Here is a 27,901-nt window from a genome sequence, read left to right as displayed (position 1 = left end):
ATAAACGTACGTATGTCATTTTTTGAGAGAAAAAAAGAGGTTTACACTGTCGGGTCGGACTCGGACGAGAAAATGCGGCCCGATTCACACTTTTATTTACTCCCAGTTCATGTAACTTTTTACTGCAAGACCTGTGCACATGCATGCATCTGTGGAAGCAAACAGTAGTTTAGTCCACTGTGCTTGTCTTCTTTCAGTTTCCAAGCCGTCTTCTTCTCATTCTTTTTTATTTCCGGGTTATTTGGACTGCCTCTCCAAGCCGTCGAGAACGCGCACCAGCGTCATTTGACGTCACTGTACTGCTGCTCGTACTCGTAACAGCAGTACAAAATGTATCACACAATCTGTTCAAGGCAATAGGTAGAAATATGTGTGGACTCATTCTCTTTGGGTTAGAGCGCTTCATTACCCATTAGCATAAAAAAAAACTTAAAATGCATGTTTATTTTTTTCTCAAATCCTGCCCTATGCTCCTTTAAAGTAAATGGAATCGTTGGACTCTCAGACAGGGATTCAATTCCAACTAGTTCAGGTTTTTTCCTGAGCAAAGATCTTTTTCTCCATGATACATTTAATTTCATTGTAGTCTAGCCATGGCAGTGTGTCTGCTTGTACCTATCCAGGGCCAGAGACACATCTGGATGTATGGAGTGCATGATCACCTCTTTGAGCAAATTAGTATAGTAAGTTCAGAGGCCCAGGGGCAGCTTTTATTACACGACAGCAGCGATGGCTCCACCTGTCAGAGGACATGTTGGGTCACAGGCAAAGACAAACTGTTGCCAACCATCTCAACTTTTATCTCTGATTAAACTGCCCGAATCTAGATACTGGACACTCTACTGGACACAGGCAGTATGTTGGAGCTTTTCTTTTTGATTAAGCCCTTCTTCAGATTTATCGGCTGTGGGAAATAATGGGAAACACAGCGAATGTAGAAGTTTTAGGTCATTACTCATGGCTTTTATTGGCATGGGCTTTGTCTGGCACACAGCCAGTGACCTGCACAGAGGACAAAGCAAGTAACGCCTCTCCTGGCTCCTGGCAAGGAAAAGCAGAGCAGTGAGGGGCTTGGCTGAGAATGCCACATGAAAGGAGACACAGCAGCAGTGAGGGTTGTTGGTTCGAAGAAATAGGGAGAAAAGACTTTTATCACTTTTAAAAAGGCAATGTGTTTCAAAGGAAACTTTAAATCTTTTTTCTGTGTCTTTGTATTTTAACGACATTAGAAAGAGATTGATATTTGTGTCTAGACAGAACAGTTGGTCTTCAAGGCAGCAACTAAAAATAAGACCTTGTTTACTTGGCTTAAGCGTAAGGGTAGGAATATATTCACACATAAAGTGCATACAGTTAGAGCTGCTGGAGACAATATTTTTTTGACAGATAAAAAACATAGTATAGGCCTCACAGATCTATAAATCTAAGATTATTTACTCAAAAACAAACAAAGCTTGAAATTGCTGCTCAATATCTGGTTTGATTTACATTTTAAAAACTCAGTTTGTTGACATGTTGGAAAAGTTTAGCATATTGCATTGTGGGATGTGGAAACCTGTAGACGGATGTATAGAAGTGTTTATACTTCATTCTTACCTTAATTTGTTGTTTCTTCACCAGACAAGGACAGTGATTTGCTTTACACCATTTTTGTTCTATAATTTGTTCCCAGTATTCTCCGTGATATCGCCTCACTCCGCGAGACATTCAATTTTTGCTGGTTTTCGGTCAGGGTGTGCCAACGAAGGAACCTCACTATCCGATTCGATTACAATTCAGGATGCTACGTTGAGATTATTCAACAATTACTACGATATTAATGATTAGGAAGATTTTTGATGCACCTGTTTTTTTGTCCCTCACTTTGTTGCTACTTCATACTTTTAAGCAAGGTATCTGTCGGTATGACGGTATCCATTAATTAAAGTGATTAAACAAATGTATCTCCGTTATCATTTATTCATGTCAAATCAACCAAATCCAACAGGAATCATCATTACAAAACAAAAATATTCGCTTTTTCATCTCAAAAGCCATTATTCAGTAAAAATAGATAAAGACTACCAAACAAAAATCCTCAACGAGCTGCATAAATCCCACAAAAACAAAATATTTTGCTCTGCACAATCAAAGCAGCTTTAAAAACATAAAACCTACAACATCAGCTCTCATAACACTTGTTGACATTTGGGGTCTTTTTAAAAAAGGTGGATGGATGAAGGAACAAATGTGCAGCTACTCATCACCATTGCAGTCTTGTGTGAGAACGTCTCCTGCAGTAGAGAACATTCTCTCCACAGAGACACTGGTGCCAGGATTGCACAGATACCTCCGTAGCCAACTTTGAAAAGGATACAGCACTTGATTCTTTCAAACGCTAGTTTTGATTTCGGATGAGTGAATCTCACGCTCAGTAATTGTACCGGCTTGCTCAAACACACTCGGGTGGACATTCCGCAGAGCGCACAAGTCAGCGCAATCGTAAAATCTGAGTTTTGCACTTAATTGGACTGTCGGACTCCAGACGGACTTCGCGCGGTGTCTGCTTTGGGGATATTCGCCCAAATAAGTTTGAAATTTAAGAGTTAGCTGCCGCCATTACCATCTTCTCCTGGTCCGTTCCTTCAGGTGTCTGGGCGGCATCCGCGACTTTAACTTTCATTCCGCGAGCAGCGGTTATGTTCCTGTCATTTAGTTATTATGAAAAACAATCGATTTTGAACATTTATGAATAGTTATCAAATCATCATGTGTCGAATCACGATTGATCTAATAATCGATGTATTGGCACACTTCTAGTATTCAGGACCTCTTTCTGCATCAGCCCCAAAATAAACATCCAAAACTGTTTTGCCACAATTTTCAGTCCTTGATAACACGAAAAATGTATTAGGACGTCACTGGCAGAGTATTTTTGGGGGGGAAATGCAAGAAATCAGAGTAATTTTCTTTAAAAGTTATTCTCGTGCAGCCAGGAGATAATTAAACTCAGAACACTCATAGTGGCTGTTATGACACAGTCTGTGACCAAACTAAATGGTGGTTCCGATCGCAGTGGAGTCACCATTAGCCGCCAGCTGAAGGTGGACGGCTTACACAAGGCAGCTGGAATCTGTGTTTAGTCGCGAACTTCAGCCACTTTGTGCCACCGGGTCGATCGGAATCACTTTTCATTTGGTCATGGACTTTGTCTAAACAACTCTTTGTTGAGTCGCGGTGACTATTGTGATACACTCTTGGCTTCATCAGATTGGTCAAAATTTACGAAGATGTTGCAGTGATTGCACATAATTGTGGTGCCACACAACATTTGTGGAGATCTGCTGAATTTGCATCAATAGTTGTAATCGCAACATCGTAAATTCTGGAATGACCTATTACAGGAAGTTGTGCCCATAAATTCAATATAGAAGTGCCTCCACGAATTGGGTGGGTATTAGGCATGCAAAAATTCTCAATAATATATTGAACCGTTCGGTACGACATCCATGGTTCAATACTGACTTGTAAACCGCGGTTTATACGGTTTGGCGTATAGGCTCTGTGCAATGTATGTCTTTCTTTTGCCTGTGTGCCTGAGTGTGCCTGTGAGTTGCAGTGCAGGAATTATGAGATCCCACCAGTTGAGTTAATAAGCCAATCACAACACGCTAAAGTTTGGTGACGCCGACAACATTATTTACTTTTACCATGGTTAGCATGGTTAGCAATGAGCAGCAGTTACGGCTGCAAGGAAGCGCCACAGTCTTTATTTAAGAAATAAATAAAAGTGCCACAGTCTTTAAAGTCAGCAATGTGGAACATTTCACTTTCATTGTCCAATCTAATGACAAGGAAGAGAAAACAGTGATTAATGGAAACACTTCCAACTTGACTTCACATCTGCAGTGCATTCATTGTCTGAAGCAGGGTGATCAACAGGTAACACAGTCCCTCCCAGTGGCTTCGTTAGGACATACTTCACTTTTATATATATATATATATATATATATATATAATTTTATTTTTAAATGAATATTTCCCTAGTGTGTATATAGGCTGTCAGGGTTAAGGACTTGTCCTTTGGAAGTGTTGTTTTTGTTTTATATGTATTTTACTAAGTTTTTATTTTGTATCATACAATATACACCATACATATGAATATGTATGAACTTTGTTTTTTTGCAATTAAATGGTTTGAAATGATCTCTGGCTGTTATTTAAAATGTACTTAAAACACTTTAACCATCAGAACTGAACCGAACCGTCAACCACGTATTGAACCGTGGGCTGACTGTATTGTTGCATCCCTAGTGGGTATTGATTATTTACTCACTTGAATGAGGAGATAAAAAGCTACATTTGTGTCCAGCAGATGACACTGGTGATCATACAAGGCTTAAGGAGAAAAAGGGTTGAATGTGTGAAAGGACTCATCAGACTTCCTACGTAACCTCTCTCTCAGCCGTGGTTTAGTTTTTTTTTCTTCACGCTCTGCTTGCACAGCTTGTTCCGTTCCAAGCTGAGCTCCAGTATCAGCTGCACATGACAGATTGTGGTGATTTCCCACTCTTTGAATAACTTTACACAATAGCCTAATTATCAGAATGTGTGGTAGCTGAGAAGCCAGGTACTTCTCATGCTCCAAATATTTACTCTCAGCTACACAATTTGTCGTTGTCACCTCTGTGGTAAAAGCTGATGTTTCTAACACATTGCATGGGTGTTAGCTTCCGTGAGACTACTTTTTCACGTGTTTGAGGTGAGACTTCTCTAACATGTGGCAAAACATTGTGCAGTTGTAATTGGTTCCAATGGCAAAGCAAGTTTAGATGTAATGTGTTTCCTATTCAGCTCTTTGCTCCTCATCCAAAGATAGCAGATGAGGATGTTGGAATGGCAGACTCGCATACACACAATCCTCCATCCATTCCAAATTGTTGTAGAGGTCAAGTCTCTGTTAATTGCTTTTAATGCAGGAGATGGATGGGTTGCAGCTTTAGAGAAGTGCTTGCGAGGGGAAACACACACGTGCACTACATCCAAACAAATGTGAAGCTTTGGATTCCAGCACAGACAGAATTACGGTAGGCAAGTCTCCCACCCAGCGGAGGCTGTCATCAGCTAATTAGCCCCAATGGCTGTGAGTGGATGACCTTATTGACGCTACAATGACAGTTTTCTGGTTTGAGTGACACCAATAGTCCTCGAATCATGTCATTCTGATTTAATTATAAATGCAAAGAAGCAGGCAATAACCCACAAGTACCCCCCGAGGAGGGAATCAAGAACTCAGTAACAGCTAAGGGTCTGTATTGGTTACAGCCTGCAAAGTGGCCAGTCTTTATAAAAGACTCAATGGATTCTGTGTCTGGATAAATAAATGAATGAATGAATGTTTCTATCTATCGCCACATCTCAGCCATGTGACACAGTGCAGATATAGATGAAGGGGAAACAATAGCTGTGCTCATCAGTGGAGTGGGGAGGGATAGAGGATTATGTGCCATTGTTTCCTTATTCAATATTGTTCCTCCTCCAGTTGGATCGACAGTGAGCGGAGCATTTGCAGAGCGTTTACTGCATGTGCAACAGCATCAGGGCTTTGCATCTATGCTTGGATGAAATCTTAGCTACGGCTGTAATAGGTTTGAGAGAGGGAGGATCATTCAGTGAGTCGAGTCTTAGGCTGGCCTAACCCAGGGATGTCAAACTCATTTTAGTTCAGGAGCCAAATACGGAGCAGTTTGATCTCAAGTGGGCCACACTTTTTATGCAATATGCAATACAATAATGTTGAAAGTAATTTCAACATTATTGTGCCCAAGTTTGCATTTCTACATATAAATAAATGAAAAAATATGTAAGAAACTGACAATATCCAAGCAATAAATGATAGATATCATTCCCAACAGGGAAGCTGAGCTCCTCTTCTGCAGCAGCTGTGCGCATGCATGTGAGTGAGACAGAGACCAGAAGGGAGGGGCAAGGGGGGTAAAGGCGGAGCCATCAGGGAGACTACTGTACATTCAAAATCATGATAGCTTTCGAATATCGCCTACCCTACCTTTAAATGGAATTGATTTTATGACCAATTTCTATTTAATTAAGGGAAACATTATCTTGTAATCTGAGGAAAATTGAAGGATCTTGTAAGAAACTGCTTTACATTACAAATGACTGCAATCATGTGATATATTATAAGCACTTGTTGAGTTTCATTTACACAATGATTCATGTTTTAGATGCTCCAAAGGGCCAGATTTGGCCCCCGTGCCATGAGTTTAACACATGTGGCCAAACCAAAATCCTGTTGATCGTGTCAGTAACACTTATGAATTAGCTTTTTATTTGTACTGGGGCTAAGTAAAGCTTCACAATGCAGAAAGAAGAATTAGGAGCAAGAGACAAAATATTTTCCGTTAGCAATTTATTGAAAACTAGAGTTTAAAGTGAAATACTGTAAATGGTTCATCGGCTCATCAAAAGTGTAAGACCACGGCTAAAAAAAAACAACTGAAATTCACCTTCAAACAGAAAGACGTCTCATTAGATGACTAAGTAATGAGTAGCTCCAGCATTCAGGGTTGGTGTTGAACTTTTGATCAGCTGACAAAAGCACATTTAAATTTAAATTCTATTTTCAATAAATTGCCTGCTCAAAATGTTTTCTCTTGCTCCCATTTCTTCTCTTTGCATTTTGAAGCTTAGAATCTTCTTAACATCCGACTGTTAATAATGCAAATTATTGCCATTTTTTCCACTGGTTTTAAGAGTTTATATCTGGAGTGTACATACACTGCTCAAAACAACAGCAAACCTACCCCCCCCCCCCAAAAAAAAAAACCATTACACATTTAGCAAACTGCATCGGAAATGTTATCGCTTCAATAAAAACATGGATTAGGTTGGAATCAGTTTCATTTCCAAACTTGGTATGCGTACACATGATATAAAAACTTTTAGTCATAATTCAATAATTTATAATACTGTAATACTGCGTGCTGTTTGTCAAATGATTAATGTGGATTAGGCCTCTATGAACCTTTAAGCCACACGTGTCAAACTCAAGGCAAAAGTTTAGTTGTGGATATCTCAGTAGGGTTGCAAAGGGGCGTATAATATCTGGCACAACACAACATTTCAACAATTATTTAAAAGTAGAGCTTTACAATTATTCAAGTTGAGATTCACTTAAAATTCAAAGAAACTGCAATATTTGCAGGAGTTGGCAGTTTTCCCAATGCTTGTAACATGATAGAAGTTATTTCTAGTCTCAAATTGTTGAAAGAAACCAAATTTCTCCAATCCCCAAAATATTTGACAAGATTTATACAGTAAATATAGTAACTACCTGTCACATATTGCTTGGATATTGACTGTACCTTACATACAGTACGACATACTTTAATATTATGTATACATGGAAATACAAAGTAGCATTAATATTGAAATTGTTCAATTCCCCACCTCTGCCGCGGTAGGGCTGGGAAATATGACCAATCTCATATCTCGATTTTTTTCCCACAAAAAGGTGATACACAATATAATTTGCTGATGTAAAATCCCACATAGACACATTTATTAACAAACAGCTGATCAATATGTTCTACTTTTGGATTGTTCTCCTCTAAAGGACAGCATGTGTGAGTGAGTTCTGTAGTGTGGCTTGTTTAGGGGAAGCTCTGGGTTAGAACACACTCAGAAATGCATCAAACTGTGCTTTTTATGCTGTTCTGAGAAGTAACAAAAGCAGTGATTCCTAAAAACAAGTCTTTTTAATTCAAAATAAGCTATAAAATATATATCTTAGAAATATGGAAAAATTGCAAAGGGCACTGTTTGACTGTACACTGTGCGATATTGTCAATTTCTATATCATCAAAATATTAAACGCAATATATCTTAATCTCGATACCAAATGAGTTCGACAATAATAACGCCACTAAAAATAATCTATGAAAATCGATGTAATTTGCATCCATTTCCAAGTTGCCAGACGCACAGAACGCAGCATCAACGCAGGGATGCGCGTAAATTTCAGCCTGATGTGGCGAGAGAGAGAGAGAGAGAGAGAGAGAGAGAGAGAGAGAGAGAGATGAGAGAGAGGAGAGAGAGGAGAGAGAGAGAGAGAGAGAGAGAGAGGAGAGAGGAGAGAGAGAGGAGAGAGAGAGAGAGAGAGAGAAACACAGCTATGGAGTGAAGAAGGAGAGGGAGGGAGAGCTACAGAGGGAGAGAGAAAGGCAGATGGGAGTCTGGTTGTCAGTGTTTGCCTCAGCCTCTCCGGCAGCGGGAGATTATGTGCGTAACATGCCGCGGAGAGCGCACCGGAGGACGGAGGGAGGCTCACCACTTTCCCTAAGCAGTCCATCAGTGAAACACGGCTGAGGAAGGAAAAGTGCGGGGAGAGAGCATCAGCATGCCATCTCCTGTGATGATGATGATGATGATGATTGGATATTAATCTCCACTCATGTTCGGAGGCTCTGACGCACTGGCCACTGGCGCGCGTTCCCCTTTTCAAACAATATTTTGACGGATTTTGGCGACTGAAGCGGACTATACTGGGATTGTTTGTGCTTTCTTTTTTTTTTTTTTTTTTTTTTTTTAATCATTCCTTTTTGCATGTTTTGGATGAATGCTGACTTCTCTGGGCAGCAGAGAATGATTCAGTGAGGTGGAGTGTCTCACGGTTGTCTCGGTGCGCCACAGAAACCTTCCTACGCCAGGATGCAGATACTCAGAGTTGCGTGGGCTCTCACCGGCGCGGCGATCTGCTGCTTTCTGCTGCTCCTTCTTCACTCCCGCCTGCTTAAAGAAGGTAATCTCTCCCTAAACACCCTCCACTCCCTCTACCCACACTCCCCCAACTCCCCCTTTAGCCACTCACACCTCCGTCCCATATTTTGTGGATACATAAACTTTCCAATGCGCATTATACAATTCAATTCCTTGATTCTTCAATCACTCAAATTAGGATCTGATTATAAATTCCATGTTGAGATTTGGTTGAACCTCACCTGCATCTATCCTCATCAACAAGTCACATGCCCGAGGATGATCAATTTGATCAGCATTCTGCAGCTATGAGAGAATCAGATGATGTTCATGGAAGCTGCTCACTCACTGTTTGTGTGGAGATGCTGATTTGCAGTAAACGTTTTCAATAGATGGCACTAGAGTCTTGCTTTAGGGGTAACATCCAGGTCAATCTGTTCCAACGTGGATCCATCCTCCTTCTATTGTGTTTCCTGACCCTTTTTTTTTTATTTTTCTATGGTGTGTAGAGCAGTCACAGTGGAGGATCAGTGCTTTAGTGCCGCCATCCCTGTTTTGTGGCTGCCATGCTGTCTGGACGGCACAGCCTGTGTGTGGATCCGCTTGGCTCAGATTTAAGGGATTATTGCCTGAGTTTTTAGGTGACAATAAATGCTCAGTGTGGCAGATTATGCCTTCAGTGGGACATAAATGTCCCCCTCACAATGCAGCATTGTAAAAATAAAAAATAAAACAAGAAGGGAAATTTAATTTAAAGCAGAATCGCTTCAAATAGGAGCCTTTTTAAAGTCTGAAATGTTCCATTCATGGGTCCGATTCCTCATACTCTACATGTACACCCTGGGGTGAGCAGAGATGGTTTGGCACTTAGGAACTGTCACTGCTTTCATGGCTTTGTTAAGGCCAGGCATGGAATGGCTGCCTGTCTCTCCTCTGCCTCCAGCCCTCAGCCAAATATTCAGGACAAGCAGTGGCAAACACTTTGTCCTCTCAGTGGTGAGTCCATAACTACTGAAGAGTTGCAGGAAGTCCAGCCTCACTGAAAAGGAAGGGAGCGGATAGGAAGAGAGAGAGAGAGAGAGCGAGAGAGAAAAAAGTCTTTCAAATCCAAACTGGAGAGCGCTTTTCACTGGCACATGCCCAAAAGCAGCTCAGAGGACTCATAACTTCTGTCACTGTGTTTTCGCTATGTTTCAGATTTGTTTTTTTTTTTTTTTTTTTTTTTTTTTTTTTTTTTTTTTTTTTTTTTTTTTTTTTTTTTTGCCCCTGAGGTCAGAAACAACACTGTGTGGTCACCGAGCTCGGCAGAAAATGTGCTGCTCAAATCTGCACCCATGCGAGCAACTCCCATTAGACTCAGACCATCAGCTTTGTTGTCCATATTGAATGGCAATGTAATATTTTTGACCTTCGCCGCCTGACTCGCTTGTGTGTATCATGTTGTGCTTATACACCCACGCCTGCATTTTTTCAATGTTTTTCACACCCAAGTTGCTCGAAAGCTGTGGGTCACTCTGTGGCTAAAGCTGCACACGGAAGTTCATTCTGTCTTTTTTCAGGCACTTATAGAAATCTGCTACAGTATGAGAGAGAGAGAGAGAGAGAGAGAGACAGAGAGAGAGAGAGAGAGAGAGAGAGAGAATCTCACTTGGGAGAATGAGGAATATGTCAGGTTACAAAAAAGGCCAAGGTCAAAGCCAGCTGTAAGGCCTAATAATACGAACTGATAAAATGAATTCAAAGGACTGCATTAGTGCCAGTCGGCTGGGAACGAGGATAATGAAAGGCGTTCACGAGGGGCAGAATAGAGCGCAGACCTCCTTAAGTCATGTCTCTTTTATTTGAATTTGGAACATCACAGAACCATCACCGCGGTGATTTTCAACTAAAGGAGGAGACGTGTATTTTAGCTTCTGCTGATTGTCATGCATGTGGGTGTGTGGTGACGTGGCGTGTGTTATTTTTAGTGGTAGGGATGAGCATGTCAGGTGGTATTGGAAATTTTTATGTTCACACCATCAGCCTTGAGATTTAGAATTCTGGCACTGGGAACACTCAACGCTATAATCAAACGTCACTCCCCAAACGTCACCCCCTCCGTTGGTTCATTTGGCTCGTGTGTATTTTTTTCATTTTTTTCCCCGTTGGTGATGCAGTGTAGTAGTTTTACACTTGGTTGCGTCAACCCTTCTGTGTGACAATGGATCGTGTGCACAGAGAAATGAGGATGCAGAGAGAGGCTAGGATCGAGGGAACCTATTTAAATATTATGCATTGGGAAAGTGGATGAATTTTCTGTCATAAATTTCCCACAGTGTCCACTTCAATAATTTAAGGCAATGGAGCGGATCCCATTTTGCTCTACATTGGCTAAGATATTTGTCACATGGCAATTGGAAATCTTGACAGGATGGCAAGATGGTCTAATTGGGACACCAGGAAAATAGGTAGAAATAAGAGATTCAATGGAAACATTTGATGTAGCTTGGTCTGATAAAGTCACTCGGAGCATTTATGAAAGGCTTTATTTGTGTTGAAATTCAAATAAAGGAAAAACACGGTTTGACTTTTAACCAGTGACCTAAATATACTCATGGATTGTCATATTTGCATTTAATATTCAGACCAAGACATTTTTAACTACATGTATAAGCCATAAATGTGTCCCAAATAGCTCAATTTGTCAAAAAAAAAAAAAAAAACATATTCACCTCTTCAACAATGACAGGAACAACTGGTGCACTGCTCATAAAGCTGCTGTCTTCACACCCTGTGGCCTCTGCATCCCCCGCCTTCCCAATAGAGAGACTAGTCTGCTTAGAGACTGCGGATATTGATCTTTTAGTAAAACCACAGGGTTGGCCATAATAGGTCAAAGTGATAGAGATCTACCTCTGACATTGAGGTTTAAAAATGATGTTTTTTCTACTAGAGACGGAAAAAAAAAAAACACATCTGTAAATGGAAATATGTGGATCTGAAGGACCTGCTGCAGGGTAGAAGCTCTGCTCGGAGAAGAAGCCTCAGGCAGATTTCAGTCAAAAAGTCAGAAATGACGAGTGGTGTTGGAAAATTGAAGTAAAGTCATATTCGGGTGTTTAAAATGATAGGCACTCAGAATCACATAACCTGCTGCCCTGAACTGGATAAGGAAGTTTAGATTTAGATGAAGAAGTTTTTAGGCGCGACACACCAACAGGTGAGCAGCGGGTGGGGCCACTGGTCAATAGGGGGCCCGAGATGAGGAGAATTCCCTCCATCCACTAACTGGACAAATGATCAAAGGCACTTTTACTTAAGAGGCCCTTCAGCTCAAAGCACAAGTCACTGTAGAGAGAAAGACCACTTGATTCTGTAATCGCCTTCAATTTACCAAGATTGTTTTCTTCTGTAGCTGCTCCAAAGTTCAATAGATTCCAAAACTCTTTATGACCAAGCTTCAGAGATGTCACGGACTTTGTCGTTCTGAGACACCAACATTCTCCCAATCATCACTTTTCTTTTTAAAGCAAGTCTGTTTTGTTTTGCTGCTTCTTGTTCTTGCTGCAGTAATTTCAGCAGATTTTATTGCACCATCTGTGAAGGCTGTGCTTCATTTTCCAATGAGAATATTAATTTATTTTGTGCTACAGATGCAGAATACTCAATATACTCTGCATACAGGCTTCAGAAGGAAAGTTGTGCTTGTTAGCCAGCCATCTAAAACATGCAGATAGCTTGATTATAGTCGATGTTAGTAGGAGCTCTGACTGGTATTTATAGCATTTTATCCTTTTTCAGTGTTATTTATGAATTAGCAAATAGGAGGGATTTTTAGGATATTCAGCTGTGAAGCAAAGTGTCAGGCCGAAGTGCAATAAAGATGACATGCATGTATTTAATGGTGCACTAATACTATTTTAGCACACAGAAGGTGTCTCACAATTAGTGGCAAATCCTCAGTGATTTTATAGCAATGATGCACATCGGTAAGCAGAGCAATTCCTGCATATAATCTGCAGTAAACTGCTTCAAATTAAGTACAATTTATCTTTAATGGTCAGTATCAGCTGTAACCCATGAGGGCAATGTGCATTAATCAGTTACCTAATGGTTTCATTAGGTAAAGGTGTTGTTAATTAATTCCCTTCGATGAATCAATCACAGTTGCGGTTGAAAGCCGGGCTGCTTTTTCAAGCTAATCTACGACTGGACCTCCTTGTGTCCAGCCCCCAGGGGTATGTAGTGTAGTGTAGTGTGTGTGTGTGTGTGTGTGTGTGTGTGTGTGTGTGTGGGGGGGTTGTGCACATATTTTGCACAGTTTTTCAATGGTTACGATTGATTGCGGGGCAGTGAAAAAGTGTGCGCGATTACACAGAGTTTTCCCAAAGTCCTATTGATTGCACTTTGGCAGTGCGGTGGGACAATAAAAAGGACAGTGGTTGGGAGTTAGATTCTAATGAATTGCTGGCTGTGAGGAGCCTCTCCGGGTTCCAGCTTTAACAGAACAAACACTATGATGTTGCCTTTGGAAATATTGATGTGGGATAGACTTCAGTAGGGCCTCAGATTTCCCAAGCTCTGTTTCAGGGTTTACCTGTCTCGGCGTCATGTTTATTCACTTACGTTTCATCACCTTTCCCTTTTCATATAAATATACTGGCTAATAACCTTCCAGATATTGTACCAAACATGCAAAATAGAGTGAACTACAGTTATTAACTTTAGACGATTTACAAAAATGGGATGGTTACGTTGAAAACACACGTCGCAAGAGAATCATTAGCGACACCTGCTCAGTCAAAGGTTTCATGTGTAAAATACAACAGAAATCTGTGATATGGTCCCAAATTATTATTATTTACAGCCAACCCACAAATCTCACATTTTGCATGAACAACATATTATTTCAAAAAGGAAGACAAAATGAATGCTGGAATAGACTATCATCCTTAAATGCAGTACATGGTGTCATTAGGGCTGGGATAAACAATTTTTTGATGCATCAATTCATCTAACGATTCATTTTTCCAGTTTGATTCGATTATCGATTATCTCCCCATTTATTGACTAAAAGCAATTTATACATGTTGATTTACTTATTTCAAATGAAAAAAAGGAAGTGTCTATATGATACGGAAACATATCCATAGACCCCGGGGCTATGGGTACGTTTTCCGGACCTTTTCTTTGGCGTCACGTCTGCGTCATGTTTACACTCTCCCATTTCATTCTTTCTTTAAAATAAATATACTGGCTAATAAACCTCCAGATATTGTACCAAACATGCAAAATAGAGTCAACTACAGTTCATAATTTGACATTTTATATGGTTCAGACGATTTACAAAAATGGGATGGTTACCCTGAAAACACACGTCGCAAGAGAATTGTTAGCCACACCTGCTCAGTCACAGGTTTCATGGGTAAAATACAACGGAAATCTGGGATATGGTCCCAAAGCATTATTATTTACAGCCAATGAAACTCCGCACAACAGTGTGATTGTAGGTATAATGATCACCAGTTCAGCAAATACATCATCAGCTATACCTGTGTTTGTACCAGAGCTTTTTCATATTTGAATGCAGTCATTATAATCTTAAAACACTCTTATTATTTAAAGAACAGCAGTTTTGGGTGTTCTTGGAAAAATAGTTGGAAGAAATTTGTTGGAAAAACAGGCACCAAGCACTCCAAAATTGAAAAAAAAAAAAAAATCAAAATGAGTTAGTAAAAAACCTTTATTGTAATGGCCAAATTATTAAAAAGCCAACATGTTTTGACCAAGCATGGTCTTCATCAGGGGTAACATTAAAAACACACTTCGAATGAAGCTCTGCATTTATTTTCAATCACAGGATTACACGGTCACTTGTTGATCTGTTACACGGGATAATGGGTGGAATTGGACATCTTTTTTCATTTGTCACACTTTCTAGACATCCAATCACCCATTTTCGGGTTCAAAATAATGTGTAAATGTGTGATACTCTCCCAAAACATGCATGTGAGGCATTTTCTTTTCATGTTGGGGTCCAATTTTAAATAGAGAGAGCGAGAGAGAGAAAGAAAAAAAAGAAATGGGTGGAATTGCAATTTCTGTGTTGGATTGATTTTTCACAATCACAAAAAATGGGAGGCTTATTTTCACTAGACTCTCATCTTATGATATGTTTAGGTTTCAGGAAATTTGATCACCTGTTCACATGTTTTGACTGCCAACTGTCAGTCTTCCTCAGAGGTGATTGCTTTGATGTGTCCCTTTGAGTTAATTCATGAGGAAAACATCAAAGCATTCACTGACGGCTTTCATGTGTACCTAAGATTTCTTCGAAACATATCAGTAGATCAAATTTCCTGAACAAAACCTAAACGACATATTATTTCAAAAACAAAGACAAAATCCTTTTCTCATCCTTCCATGCATTACAGGGTGTCATTAGGGCTGGGCTAAACGATTATTTTTTAAACGATTAATCTAACGATTTATTTTTCCAGTTTGATTCAGTTCGACTCAATTTGATTATTGATTATCTCCCCAGTAATTGACTAAAAGTTTTTTATATATGTCGATTTACATATCTAAAATGAAAAAAAGTAAGTGTCTGTGTATTGATATCGAAAAATGTATCTATAAACCTATGGGTATGTTTTCCGGACATTTTCTACATAATAGAATTCTTCCTTCCGCTGCATGCCATGGGTTCGAATCCTGCTTTTGTCAATTATATTTTTTAATTTTAACATATTTAACACGGCAAATTCCACCTTTAAATACATATACAAAAAAATGTACATTTTAGGGTATTTCCTGGGTTAAGGATAGGGTTCGGGTTAAAATAAAAAGGTTGGTGGTATAGCTAAAAATAAATATGAGATAAAATGAAACTGACAGAACTTTAAGTCACGTGGTGCACCTATTACGTCACCTAAACTGGCCGATGAGGGGCGCTGCGTATGAATAGACTGACAGTCTATGATACTTTTCCGTATCAATAGCCACGGCTAAAAACACATGTTTTTTGCGTTGATGTCATTGATTACGTCAAAGCATTGTCCCGGCCCTAGGTGTCACACAACTCCCAGAGGCAGACTTAAGACATAGATTTAAATGAATCAACTAAAACCTTCAATCATCCAGACAACGCTTCAAAAAACTCGGGGTATTGAATATAAATGCATATAAAGTGTGTAAAACATGTCAATTTTAACAGAGATCAGCAAGCTAGCTCATGTTGTCCTTGGACAAAAGATAAAAACAAAAAAACAAAAAATAACATGAAGGATTAAGCAAATTCCAACACTGCAGCCGCATCTTTAAAAAATCTAATCAAATAATTCAACAGTGCAGGATGGCGTTTGGTCACTGAGATCCCACACCACACTGTATAAATTAGTTATGTGGGTGGTACGCACATTCTCTTACAAGGCTGAGTCAAAGAGGAGGAGCAGTTGGAAGACAATGCTAACACAGAGGAGCAGGACAAGCAGAAGGCGGGCCTTTAGTTAGAGAATGTAGAGAGCAGCAGTCATTTGTCTATCGCACTGTCAAACGCTGCCAGTACGATCCTCTCAGATCAGCATTTTCCTCCCAAGGAAAGGCGGATTCCTTTGGGGCCGTTCTTGCAACACTGGCAACATGTCTATCATGACCATCTCTCAAAGAGAAGCCCCGCGCCTCCCTTCGGATCATCCAACCTGAGCTTATGGTGGATTGATCAAGATATACAAGCTCAAAGAGTGCTGATTTAGGAAAGGGAGCCCATGCTTTTATTCATAGGCTCTCCACCGTATTGATTCAGTGACCATGGATGTGCTTGAGGGGTGAGACATCCACTCATTGTTGGGGAAATGATGGCCGAGAAGTGTGCTTACCCCTCGGTGCTTTCAATTTGTGCTTTCCTGCTGTGTCAAAGGTAGAGATGAGGTCATCGCGGCAATCAATCAATCGCCGTGTCTCTGTTCATCTTCCTGATCAATAGCTACTTAAGAAGTTTGATCTTCTGCGTGCGTGAGATCATGGTCATTTAAATTGAAACTAGGGAGAAGAAGGTGTTTTCATCTGCACGCAATCCCGACCCCCAGTTCTCAGTGACGCTAGTGTGTGTGTGTGTGTGTGTGTGTGTGTGTGTGTGATGCTCATACATTATGAATTCAATGAAGTTTTTTTCCCCTTTCCTCCCTCCAACAGAAGGCCGGCTGTGCTGCATTATCTTCGTTGAGTAAATATTACGGATGCTACACTGCTTCACTGAAACCAATTGCATGTAACTCTTTAGAAAACTAATGGCAGCTTTATCGATTCGAACAAGGCCAGCTACTTGCTTTGTCTCGGCTGTCAGATTGTGTCTAAAGCAATTTCATAAAGATCATTATTTTCCTTCTCGGGATGTCTTGCAGCTAAACAAGATTTTCCTTCGTTCGTGTCTGCCTTTTTTCTTTTTTTTTCTTTTTTTTCTTTTTTCTTTCTTTCTTTCTCGCTTACGGCAAAAGCTCTTATGGTCCAATTGAAAATGAATTAGAATAAAATGACACATAATGAAAATCAGTAAAAAACATTGGCACGTCACATCCCTTTAGCTTTTTGCACCCCTGAATAGATTGCATGCGAGGTTCCAATTTCTATCCTCCATCCAACACAGTAAAAAGAAAATGGGTTTAGCGCACTGTAAAGGATGAGCCGTATCATTATAGGTCATAACAACCAATGCCACTCATTTATCCCCTAATGGCATTACGGTGTGTGGAGGGCAAGGTGCTGACATGGGTGTTAGTCATGCGACAAAGCGAGATAACTCATTAGTGTGCTGCTGTTGCACTGATCATCATTGACATAATTGTTGTAGCACAGTCGAATCTTAATCCAACAGGTTGCTTGAATACACAAGTTTCAAGCGAGTGTGCGTGCATGATTTTGTTTACTCATGGGAGCCTCACGTCGAAAAAACAAAAGGAACTTGTTACGCATTCCCGACAAAAAACAACAAAACAAAGCATTGTTGATATGAAATTCATTACTGTCTTTTATGTCAGAGCGTCACATTTCATGCAAAAGGAATGCAATGAAAAATGTCCCTTTTTCTCCACATCAAATGTCTTAAAATGCCAAATGCTTAATGTTAATTAAGTGCAGATTGATGTCTAAATCATAGTATTTCCAAAAACCAGCTATTTATGAGTGAACACTAATTTGATATTAGATAAGATGAGTCCTTTATTCTTCTCGCAAATGGAGAAATTTACAGTGTTACAGCAGCAAAGCAGGGTAGCAGAAGAAAATCATACAGTGCAAAATTAAATTACATAAAAAAATATGTATATATATATATATATATATATATATATATATATTAAAAAAAAAATAACATCAAAAAATAGTTAAAAAGAGCCAGTAACTTCGAGATGTAAGTCTGTATACACTGTATGAACGCTATCACACACACAGTGCATATAAGGATGGGCATGTTATTGCACAAGTGGTCCCATAAAATATTATTGGAATGCAAATGAAAATAAAAAAATACAAATAACATCAGGTGACGATGATGACATCTTATGATATTATTATTGCACACAAGAGGTAGGAGTGAATTGTCCTTTTTGTGGGTGTGTTTTGTGATCTGCTGGGAGCAGGCTTGGTTAAACAGGTACCGTAGTTTTATTTTCTATTTTACATGTTCATTCTTACTTTATTAAAAAAAAAAAAAAAAAAAAAAAAACTAGGCTGAACATATTCAGAGCTAATTTAAATGGTTATTCATGTTTAAAAACTGTTAAAGTACAGACCTGAATGAAAATTATTCACTCTAAGGGAAAACATGTATCGCAAATGTGCAAAAGACTAACTTACACCTCCACGTTTAAAAAAAAAATAATAATAATAATAACATTTATTTGCATAACGTTTTGTGATTAATTCATAATTGATTGTGGTTAAGTGCATTGTCATTTTTTTTTTAATTCTAAAAGTAACCTAAAGCACATAATAGATGATAAAAAAGATGATAAACTGTATGTATACAAGCGCTTAAAGGTCAATAGTGTAAAAAGTGATTGAATAGTTTAATATTGAGCATGGTCAGTAACAATAAACATAAATAAAATAATTTCTATTTATTCAAATTTGTTCAACCAATTGTTGCTAACTAGGGGTGTTAAACTTATTTTTGTTTTGGGGCCATATAAAACTAAGTTGGATTTTATTAAAGAACAATTCCCTCATTACTTTGCCATGTATGAATGATGTACTTAAGTAATATCCTAGATATCAGTACTTCTGGAATATTGACTTCAAAGTTCTGTCATTCTGCAACAAATTCTTTCAAAGCTAGAATTGTAATGTAACAGAAATTTTGTGGGAATATTTGTGAAAAAATGCAGAGGTTAAGAAAAATTCCAGTTCCTGCAACAATTTGTAACAAAATATGACAGCATTTGTGTAATAAAGACACAGGAACATATGAAGCCACTGCATATACAGTATTAGAAAGTATCTTTATTTGACTGTGGAGGGACTGAGATTATAGGGCCTTAAAATCAGAATTTTACGACGTTACAATGATGGAAGAGCTGATAGAAACTCCAATTTAATCCACTTAAAAATGTCTTTTAGGGTTTTTGCATCCGTTTACCAATTTTCTGTTTCATTGTCTTTCCCTATTTAAATGACTTTACTTGGTATTAAATATCCTAAAATTGTACCAAACATGCTAATTATGGTTAATAGATTCAACTACTGTTATTAATTTTATTGTATGTGCTTCAGATGACTCACGGAACCTGGGATGGTTATGCTGAATTAAGTCATCACATTACTGTAATTGAGTAGCTTTTGAGTATATTTCTAAATCTATAATTTTACTTGTACTTAATTACATTTCAAAAAAGTAAAGTCATTTGTTACATTTCTACACCCAACTGTTACTGAGTCAATTATTATTTTTGGTTATAAAATGATCAACGGACATTGTGAAACTACAAAAAATAAAAATGAACAGACAACAATCAAGTGCATCACATCATTGCCGACCAATCACATTAAAGGTAATGCACGTTGCCAAAACAGCATTGGATGCCAGTTATTTTCTTAGTTTTTGTTCATAAATTTAGCAAAACTTGAATTGAATTGATTGGTGTTATTTTTATTTAAATTTTATACAAATGCCTTTGTGGAAAATTTAAGTTCCAATTGTGCTAGATTTGGTCTCTTCCTTTTTATGTTTATACATGAGATGTTTACTGTATGCAAGGGAACCGTGGCAACATTTATTACCAATAATTAACGTTGGGGGGCAAAAGTAATTAGTAACTTTTACAGCAGTACAACTTCAATCAAGTAACAGTACTTCAGCTTGAGTGGGCTATACAGTAACAGTAATTTTTAGATCTCTGCCCATTTGCTACACTCTGTTTTACAGGAAAAAAATACTGTTGAAATGCGTGATTTGATCTCAAAACATCAAGTGATTTCAAAATGTAAATTTTGTGTTTTCCTTCCATTTTCTGTGATGATGAAAAATGGGAGTCCCTACACAGAAAACAAGTTATTCTCCATTCGAGCCTCCCTGACACTTTACACCACGCTTATTGCTTTCTAACACTTTTATCAATATTTGCACTGGTGAACATGACAACTATGTAACCTTCTTCTGTACAGAGTTACAAGTACAGACAATACACCAACCTGACATGCACGTCTGCCTGTGAGGAATCAAGGCAACCCTCTGCCTCTGACTTTCCATTTTCATTTGTCACTTTGTCTCGTCGCCTCCTCGCCCTCGTGTGTTTTTGGCTTTTGTTTTAATGGTGACATCGTCTCTACGTACAGCTTTATGTTTACTGCGCTGTCGATACAACAGCACGGAGGGAGGGAGGGAGGGAGGGAGGGAAAAAAGCAGAGGAGAGAAAAACAGCGAGTGGTTCGGTTTCATCATAATCATTACGGTTCATTCCACATGGGGGAGAGGAACTTCATTATTGTACCTGCAGGGACCGTTAAAACCAAACTCATGAATACAGAGACACTGTTTCTTTGCAGTGCCACATTTTTCAGTTAAAAGTAACACTGTATAGTAGACACAGTCATTTACATCCAGGATCCGTGTTTACTACGGGAATGCAGGAGCTCAAATGGAAGCAGGGAAGTCACTGCCCCCCCCCCCCCCCCCCCAGAAAAAAAAAAAAAAAAAAACCAGTGTTTCATCATCTCCGAATGCGTGGCACATTTTTCTATTCACTCTGCATTGCTCCGTGCATTGATATGACTGACTTCAGCACTCGTCTTTTTCACAGCACTGACATAACTGGCCTTTCTCCTCATGCGCAGCGTTCTGTGTTTGGGGTTATTATTATTATTATCGCTGAGAAATTGACAGTATAGGCCACGAGTCAGATATACCCTTGATAGCATCTCAGCTTTCTGCGTGAAACACACACACACACACACACACACACACGCGCACACACACACACACACACACACACACACACACACACACACACACACACACACACACACACACACACACACACACACCAAAAAAAAGGTGGGAAAAAAATTAACATGTAGACAAAATGAAATATGCCATGTTTGCACATTTGCTTTGCTGAACTGACAATAAATTATTTCTTGTGCTTTACTCCATAAGCCCATGGATAATACGACAGCGAATGAGGACGGAAAAGAGGGTTTTTGTTGGTGCAGGGAACAGAATGCCCTTGTTTGAATCAAACGTCAGGGACAAAGAATCATCGACATGCATGGCCTGTCGGTGCGATGAACGTCCTGCTTGCTCATGCCGGTGAGCCTCAGAGCACATCTGTACAATGAAGTTGGCATGTAAACACGGCGGGCTCCCCGTTCCCTGCAGATAAATGTCGAGGCCACGGGCGTCTGCACAGGTTGAATCAACAAGCGGGGATGCATTCACAATCAAATGCGGGCAAATGCTTACACGTGCACACACACACACACACACACACACACAATCCTGCAAGTAGAGTTATTGGCTTGGGTTTATTTACGACTTTGGTAGAAACCTACATCACTTCAAAAGAACCATTATTATTATTTTTTTTTACACCATGATCATTTTGGTGGAGGTATACAGCCTAGGCAATATATCGAGATTGAAGATATATTGAGTTTTCTATTTTGGTGAAATTGACAACATTGTCTATATTGATATACTGATATATTTTATTACATAGCTTATTTTAAATTAAAATACTAGTTTTAGGATTTTGCTGCTTTCACTACTTCTCAGAACAGCATGAAAAGCACAGTTCGATGGATTACTGAATGATTTTCCCCTGAACAAGCCACACTACAGGAGCTGCACGATTATTTTAATCAATATTGTAGTCATGATTATAATCACATTTATTTATCATATTAGGGAAAAAGATGTTTTTATTGCACTACTTTTAAACAAACAATATGTATACTGTTTCCAGTGCAAAATCAAGTTTTAAAATGCAATTATAATTTAAAAAAAAACAACAACCAAGTATTGAAATTGTAAAGCCCATATTTTAAATGTAAATGTTGCCGACGATCAGATTAATTTAATCATGGCAACCAAAATTGTGATCATGATTCAAATTTGATTAATTGTGCCGCCCTGCACACTACAGAACTTACTCACACGTGCTGTCCCTTAGAGGAGGAAAAGACAAAAATGGCACATATTGATCAGCTGTTTGTTAATAATTTAATAAATGTGACTGTGTGGCGTGTTTCATCAGCACATTTCAACCAGAATTGTCTTTTTGGTCAGCCTTTATTGAGTTAAAAATATCTAAATTTATATCATATATTGCCATTTTGGGAAAAAAAATATTGATATATGAATTTTAGTCCATATTGCCCAGCCCTAGGTGGAGGTAAGCAACAACTTAAGCCACAGCTGTGAGTTTGTATGCAATGTAATTACACATTTTTAACTTAAAGTGTAAGTACACCCACTTTTTTCTTCTGTATACATATATGATTAGGGATAAAGTCATGTAGTTTATTGATCCTAGTCCCACTCTTCACATTTTAGTCTAAGTATTAACATTTTTTGTTTTTAGATGTAAAATGTCAGGTTAAATGCCGGCTATTACAATTTAATTTTGCTATTGGCTGAGATTAGATTAATGATGTCACTAACTGTCAGTGTTGGCCCCGCCCCTCCTCTATAAGATGTAGGAGGGACTGGTTTCCTCCTTTCACAGCCCTCAGTGAGCATTGATTGACAGCTCCATGAGTAACTGTGCAGCGCTGTGGGGGCGGGACTGCTGTGACTCGCCCATGATCAAGGCATTTTTTTGAATTTCCCCCTAGTGGTAGGTCAGCAAAAACCTGAGGGTGTACTTTCACTTAACGCTAGTCGATATTAGGGCTGTAACAGCATTTAGTGTTTGAAAAAAATTGAAAATGTGAATTCAAAGATGCACCAAATCAAACTAAGTAAAAAAAAGAAAAAGATTTGAACCTCACACCCACCGTAGCAGCTGTTGTGTTTGGAAGATGGAGGACAATGTGGAGATGAACATGATCTACCATTTACAACGCTATCACAAAGACATGCTAACATTGGTATAATTGTAATAAACTAAGAGATCTGAATTTAGTTTGTGCATTTGGAGTCAGAAGAATTTCATTTTTATGTTGAAGAAATTCACTGTTTCTTTCTATGTTTCTATGTTTCTTTTCCTATATGTTGTATTATTATATGTATTTCTGCCGTCAAATAGTTTTTCATGAACAAAAATGTATTTTACCGATTTTTATTGGGCAGTTCTTTAAATTTTGTTTCTATCGTATTGTGACTATATTGTATCATGAGGCTTATGTGGTACGGTAAAGCCAGTTTGGACTCGGGGAACAAAGACGTGCGGCTGCAGAGGCCACACGGCGCACTGAAAAACAACGCATACACACAAGATTTGAGGGATCACTGATGCAACCTTGTCAAAGATAAAGATGAGAGTCAACGGAAAAAGCATCTGTCACTTTGTCTGTACGTCAGCAGTTTGATAAACTGTCACATAACATGTACGCGCGCACACACACACAAACACACACACACACACATATGCATATATACTAACCAGCAGAATGGCAGCATCATCTGTCATTGGGTTGCAACGCATTGGCAGATACAGAGCGCTCCTGTTTTCATCTGGACACTTGACATAATCTCTTCCCTAAGCTACACATAAGCTCACACTCACCTTGTTAAACCTCAGACGAAAGGAGAACATTTTCTTTTCTAAGAGACAAGGAGTAAAACTGACATAGATTTCACTCCTTTGCATTATAAATATGCACCCCCTGCAAAGAAACACTGAAAATTCCAATTCATTTTCCACAAATGCATTTCAAACTTCACATACTTGTCGTTGACTGGTAAAGCCTGCTAGTTCAGTGGTTGCAGATTTAGAGGTGCAATATTTTTCATGTGAAAAAGTTTCCATTTGGATTGATGAATTATAATTTGCGTTGAAACAAAATGCCATTTTTGACGGGTGGATTGAACCTTTTCTTGAGCAGGTTTGGTAAACACTTTACTAGTTTCATTTAGGCTACATTTGTAGCATTTTGATGAACAAGCCAACATTTTATCTAACAGCTATTATGCACAACATATTAGAAAAAAAGGGGGAAAAAAGTAAGTTAAGAGAAAAAGTCACTAAAATCATGATACTGCAGTTTCTGTTTTTGTGGATGCAATGATTTTTGAACCTGTATCGTACAATAATGTGTCGTATGAGCTTCAGATGTGTAATGCTTCCACTTTTACCGTACTTAACAAGTGGCCAAAGTATGAACATTTGAGTGTGTAAGAAAAAAATTGATTCTGTGATATATTGTGATATTTCACTGCCCGATTATCATATTGATCCAAAAAATGTCCAATTATTTTTTTTAATCATGTTTTTTTACAAATTAAAATCAATTTAATTGCGCTAACATATGCATCGCATGTAAACGCCTGGTCACTAAGTGTCAACAGGTGAATAGCTGAAATTTCTAATTATGAATATCTCAATATATTGTGATGTATATTGTATTAAGTAGAAAGTGTCTATTTGTATGGTTGCTGTATGAACAACCCCCGGTGCTATTGGTACGTTTACCGAAGTACACATACATAGCGTCTTAGGGTTAGGATTAGGTTTAGGGTTAGGTTATAACTCTATATCGCAACAATTTTAAGGGTTAGGTTTACGCTTAGATTTAGTCTTGGCCTAAACTGGCCAATGAGGGGCGCTGCGTATGGATAGAATGTCAGTATATTGATACGGCAACCGTACGGATAGCCACTGACGATTAAGTAATGAGATATATCGGGATATATCGTATCGTGATATGCAAATCGTGAATTATAATGTGTCGTCAGAGTCTTGGCAATGCACGACCCTATTTTTAACTAAAGTTATTTGTCAGTGCACTAACCATTCTTTCGCAAATCAGTTGAGTTACGCCTCCTTGTCAGTAGATGACAGCAAGCAACACAAATGGGGGTACAATGTATATTTTTAATGGCCTTTAGTGTCTAGCTGAAGCTAAAACAGTACTACTTTGACTAAATGTGAGACTTCACCTAATAACCCTTGTCACCTGTGTCCACATTTTTCATTATATTCACACATCTGTCGAAAGAAAAAGAAAAAATCCAATCTTTTGAGACCCCCAATTTAAAATGTGCTGCAACGCCTCGGTGACAGTTACCACAGCACAGCTTTAGAGGTCTAGTTAAGTCCCTACCTTAGTGGCTGAGTGCTTTTCTGGCTGTAAAATACAAGGCAGGTGGTCATAATATTACGGCTGACTGTTGCCTATAAAACAAGTCTTGTAAGGGCTGTTAAGATCATATTTTCTTGTATAAACAGAAATTTGCTGCAAAAACCTACAAAAAAAAAAAAAAAAAAAACATGTACGCACAAACAACTCTGTGTTGTGTCAATGTTTAGTCTCAGATGAGTCGTGCAAATGTCGTATTTTAGGAAACCGTGTTTGAAAGCTCTGACTAGACAACAACGTGTTTTTCTAGAACACAGACGCCCGTTTTGCTCTTTGGCCCTGGTGGAGCCACTTAGAAAATTGGCCCTTTAATTGATGGACTTGTACTGCTACCTCACATTTGTGCCGAAGCCTGATTCCCTTTTGGTTGTTGCTTCAAATGAACTGAGCTAGTGGGTGAATATGGACGCACTGTGACGGCAAATGAGGCGTAGAGGGACGGCAGATGACGAGAAGGTGAGAGGACGGAGAGGACACAGTGTGAGGACACAGTTCTAGACTGAGGTGTGAGCTCAAATACAAAGAGTGGAATCATGTTGACGATGGAGGAGGAGGAGGAGGAGGGAAGGATGCGAGGGAATGAGAGAGAGAGACGGAGTCACAGGTTGTTGCCGATGGGTTGCTTCCTGAAATAAATTCTTTTTGGGGGAGGGTAGCCATGGCAACTCAGGTATCGTCAGACAGGGATTGGTTCTGCTGGTAACCTACGCTAGTAATGAGAAAAGAGCAAATGCATATTATCCAAATCTGGTCGGTATAGTGACAGTCTTTCCTTCCGGGCGATTTTACAACCACATTGTGATTACTTCAGGTTGGACTCAGTATTTGCAATTCACTATTTCACTCACATTTACACAGTAATGCATATCTTAATGAGGCATGTTGCTATTTTCAGTCATGTGCAGAGAATGCTAGTTAACTAAAAAACAGTTCTCATTGAAATTGAATTTCACTTCCTTTCTGGATTTCCAGACGTTCAAATAAATGAAATGGAAGTGAAAGCTGTAAAAAAGTTTTTAAGTAACATTACTAACAATAAAGGTAAGAAATTATTATCTAAGTGGCTTTTTCTAAAAATACTCATCATTTCATCAAAATAGGATGAACATAAAAACAGAAATAGTAGTAGTAATAATAATCATCATCATCATAAAAAATAAAAGCGTTATTTAAAAATATCAGCTCAACTTCTTCAGGTAATATTTGTTTGTTTATTTGTTTGTTTTGGGAACCTCTGGGTACCTCACGATACGATACGATACGTAGCTCACGATATGACGATGCTGCGATTATCAATATATTGGTCAGAAATCAATCTACGATAATCTATGACATAACAAGAAAAAAAAAAGATTAAGTGGAAAAAATACAGTTTTTATTTTACATTTTACAAAGACAATAAATTAAAAAAGTGTCCTATGAACAGTGACACTATTTCAGTGCAACATTTCTGTAAAAAAGTGTCAACATACCAATGTAAACGAATAAGTATCTCTAATAGTGCTTTCTGTAAACAAAAAATAGGGTCTTTCTTACCAGTGACACCATTATAGTGCAATATTCCAGTAAACAATATATTGGTTCCTTCAACAAACAGTGACAACATTTCTGTGAAGACGTACCTGCACATTTTAGTGAAAAAGCAAAAAAGGTAAAAAATAGAAATAAAAAATAAAAGTCGATATTTAGTGATATCATACTCCTACCTTACACCATGGAAGATTCCATTACATTTTTGGAGGGTATCCGGATCAATATACTGAAAAATCTTTGTATCTCATCATTGGTGAAATTTCAAAAATTCATATCTCGGTTCGTAATTGAACGATTTTTATGAAATTAGACTCTGTTTTGTCCCTAATTACCCAAATAAATTTAATCCGGATTGCACCCGGATTTCTTTGCTATTTTTTTATTTATTTTATTAATTATTTTTATGGGGGTGCCCATACATTTGGACCTACTGTATCGTCACTAAGTGTGAATGATCATGGTACCATGATCAGGATCACTGATCCACATAAAGGTAAAGAGGAGATGTGGAGCTTGGTGGAGGTTTGCGCTGTCTGAGTGCTCTCATTTGTTATTATGCAATTTACAGAGGTTTGAAAAAGAGAAAGATCTCTTCAGTTCAATAACTGTAGTTTAAGTCAGAGGTTAATGGATAAAGGATAATGGATACATCAGTGGAGCAGCTGTAACTCCTATAGACGTTAGCTGAAGTGCATCTCTGAATTCACAACGCAGTTACATTTCAAACTTACCCAGAATCCCTCCTGTTATTTCTCTTGATACGATGTGTAGTGTACAGATATCAAGCAATTTAAAAAGAAAATGTAAAGAACATATTTTTATGTTGTATGACAATTTT

At 38.5% G+C, this 27,901-nt stretch overlaps 1 protein-coding gene across 3 annotated transcripts in view; it reads left to right on the top strand.

Annotated features, from left to right (window-relative positions):
• LOC114466100 (protein FAM19A5-like) overlaps positions 1 to 27,901 on the top strand; it is a 232,436-nt gene that overhangs the window by 68,888 nt on the left and 135,647 nt on the right. Inside the window, exon 1 of one of the 3 annotated variants that reach the window (XM_028451568.1) lies at positions 8,205 to 8,800. The exons of the other annotated variants lie outside the window; for them this stretch is intronic. Within the exon in view, the coding sequence (XP_028307369.1) occupies positions 8,710 to 8,800 (91 nt within the window). The 5' untranslated portion in view covers positions 8,205 to 8,709. Of the gene's footprint in view, positions 1 to 8,204; positions 8,801 to 27,901 lie in introns of those variants that run through there. 3 annotated transcript variants of the gene reach the window in all.

Source organism: Gouania willdenowi, chromosome 6 (genome assembly GCF_900634775.1).
Source record: "Gouania willdenowi chromosome 6, fGouWil2.1, whole genome shotgun sequence".
Taxonomy (NCBI): domain Eukaryota; kingdom Metazoa; phylum Chordata; class Actinopteri; order Blenniiformes; family Gobiesocidae; genus Gouania; species Gouania willdenowi.
This window is presented reverse-complemented; position numbering and strand designations above follow the sequence as displayed.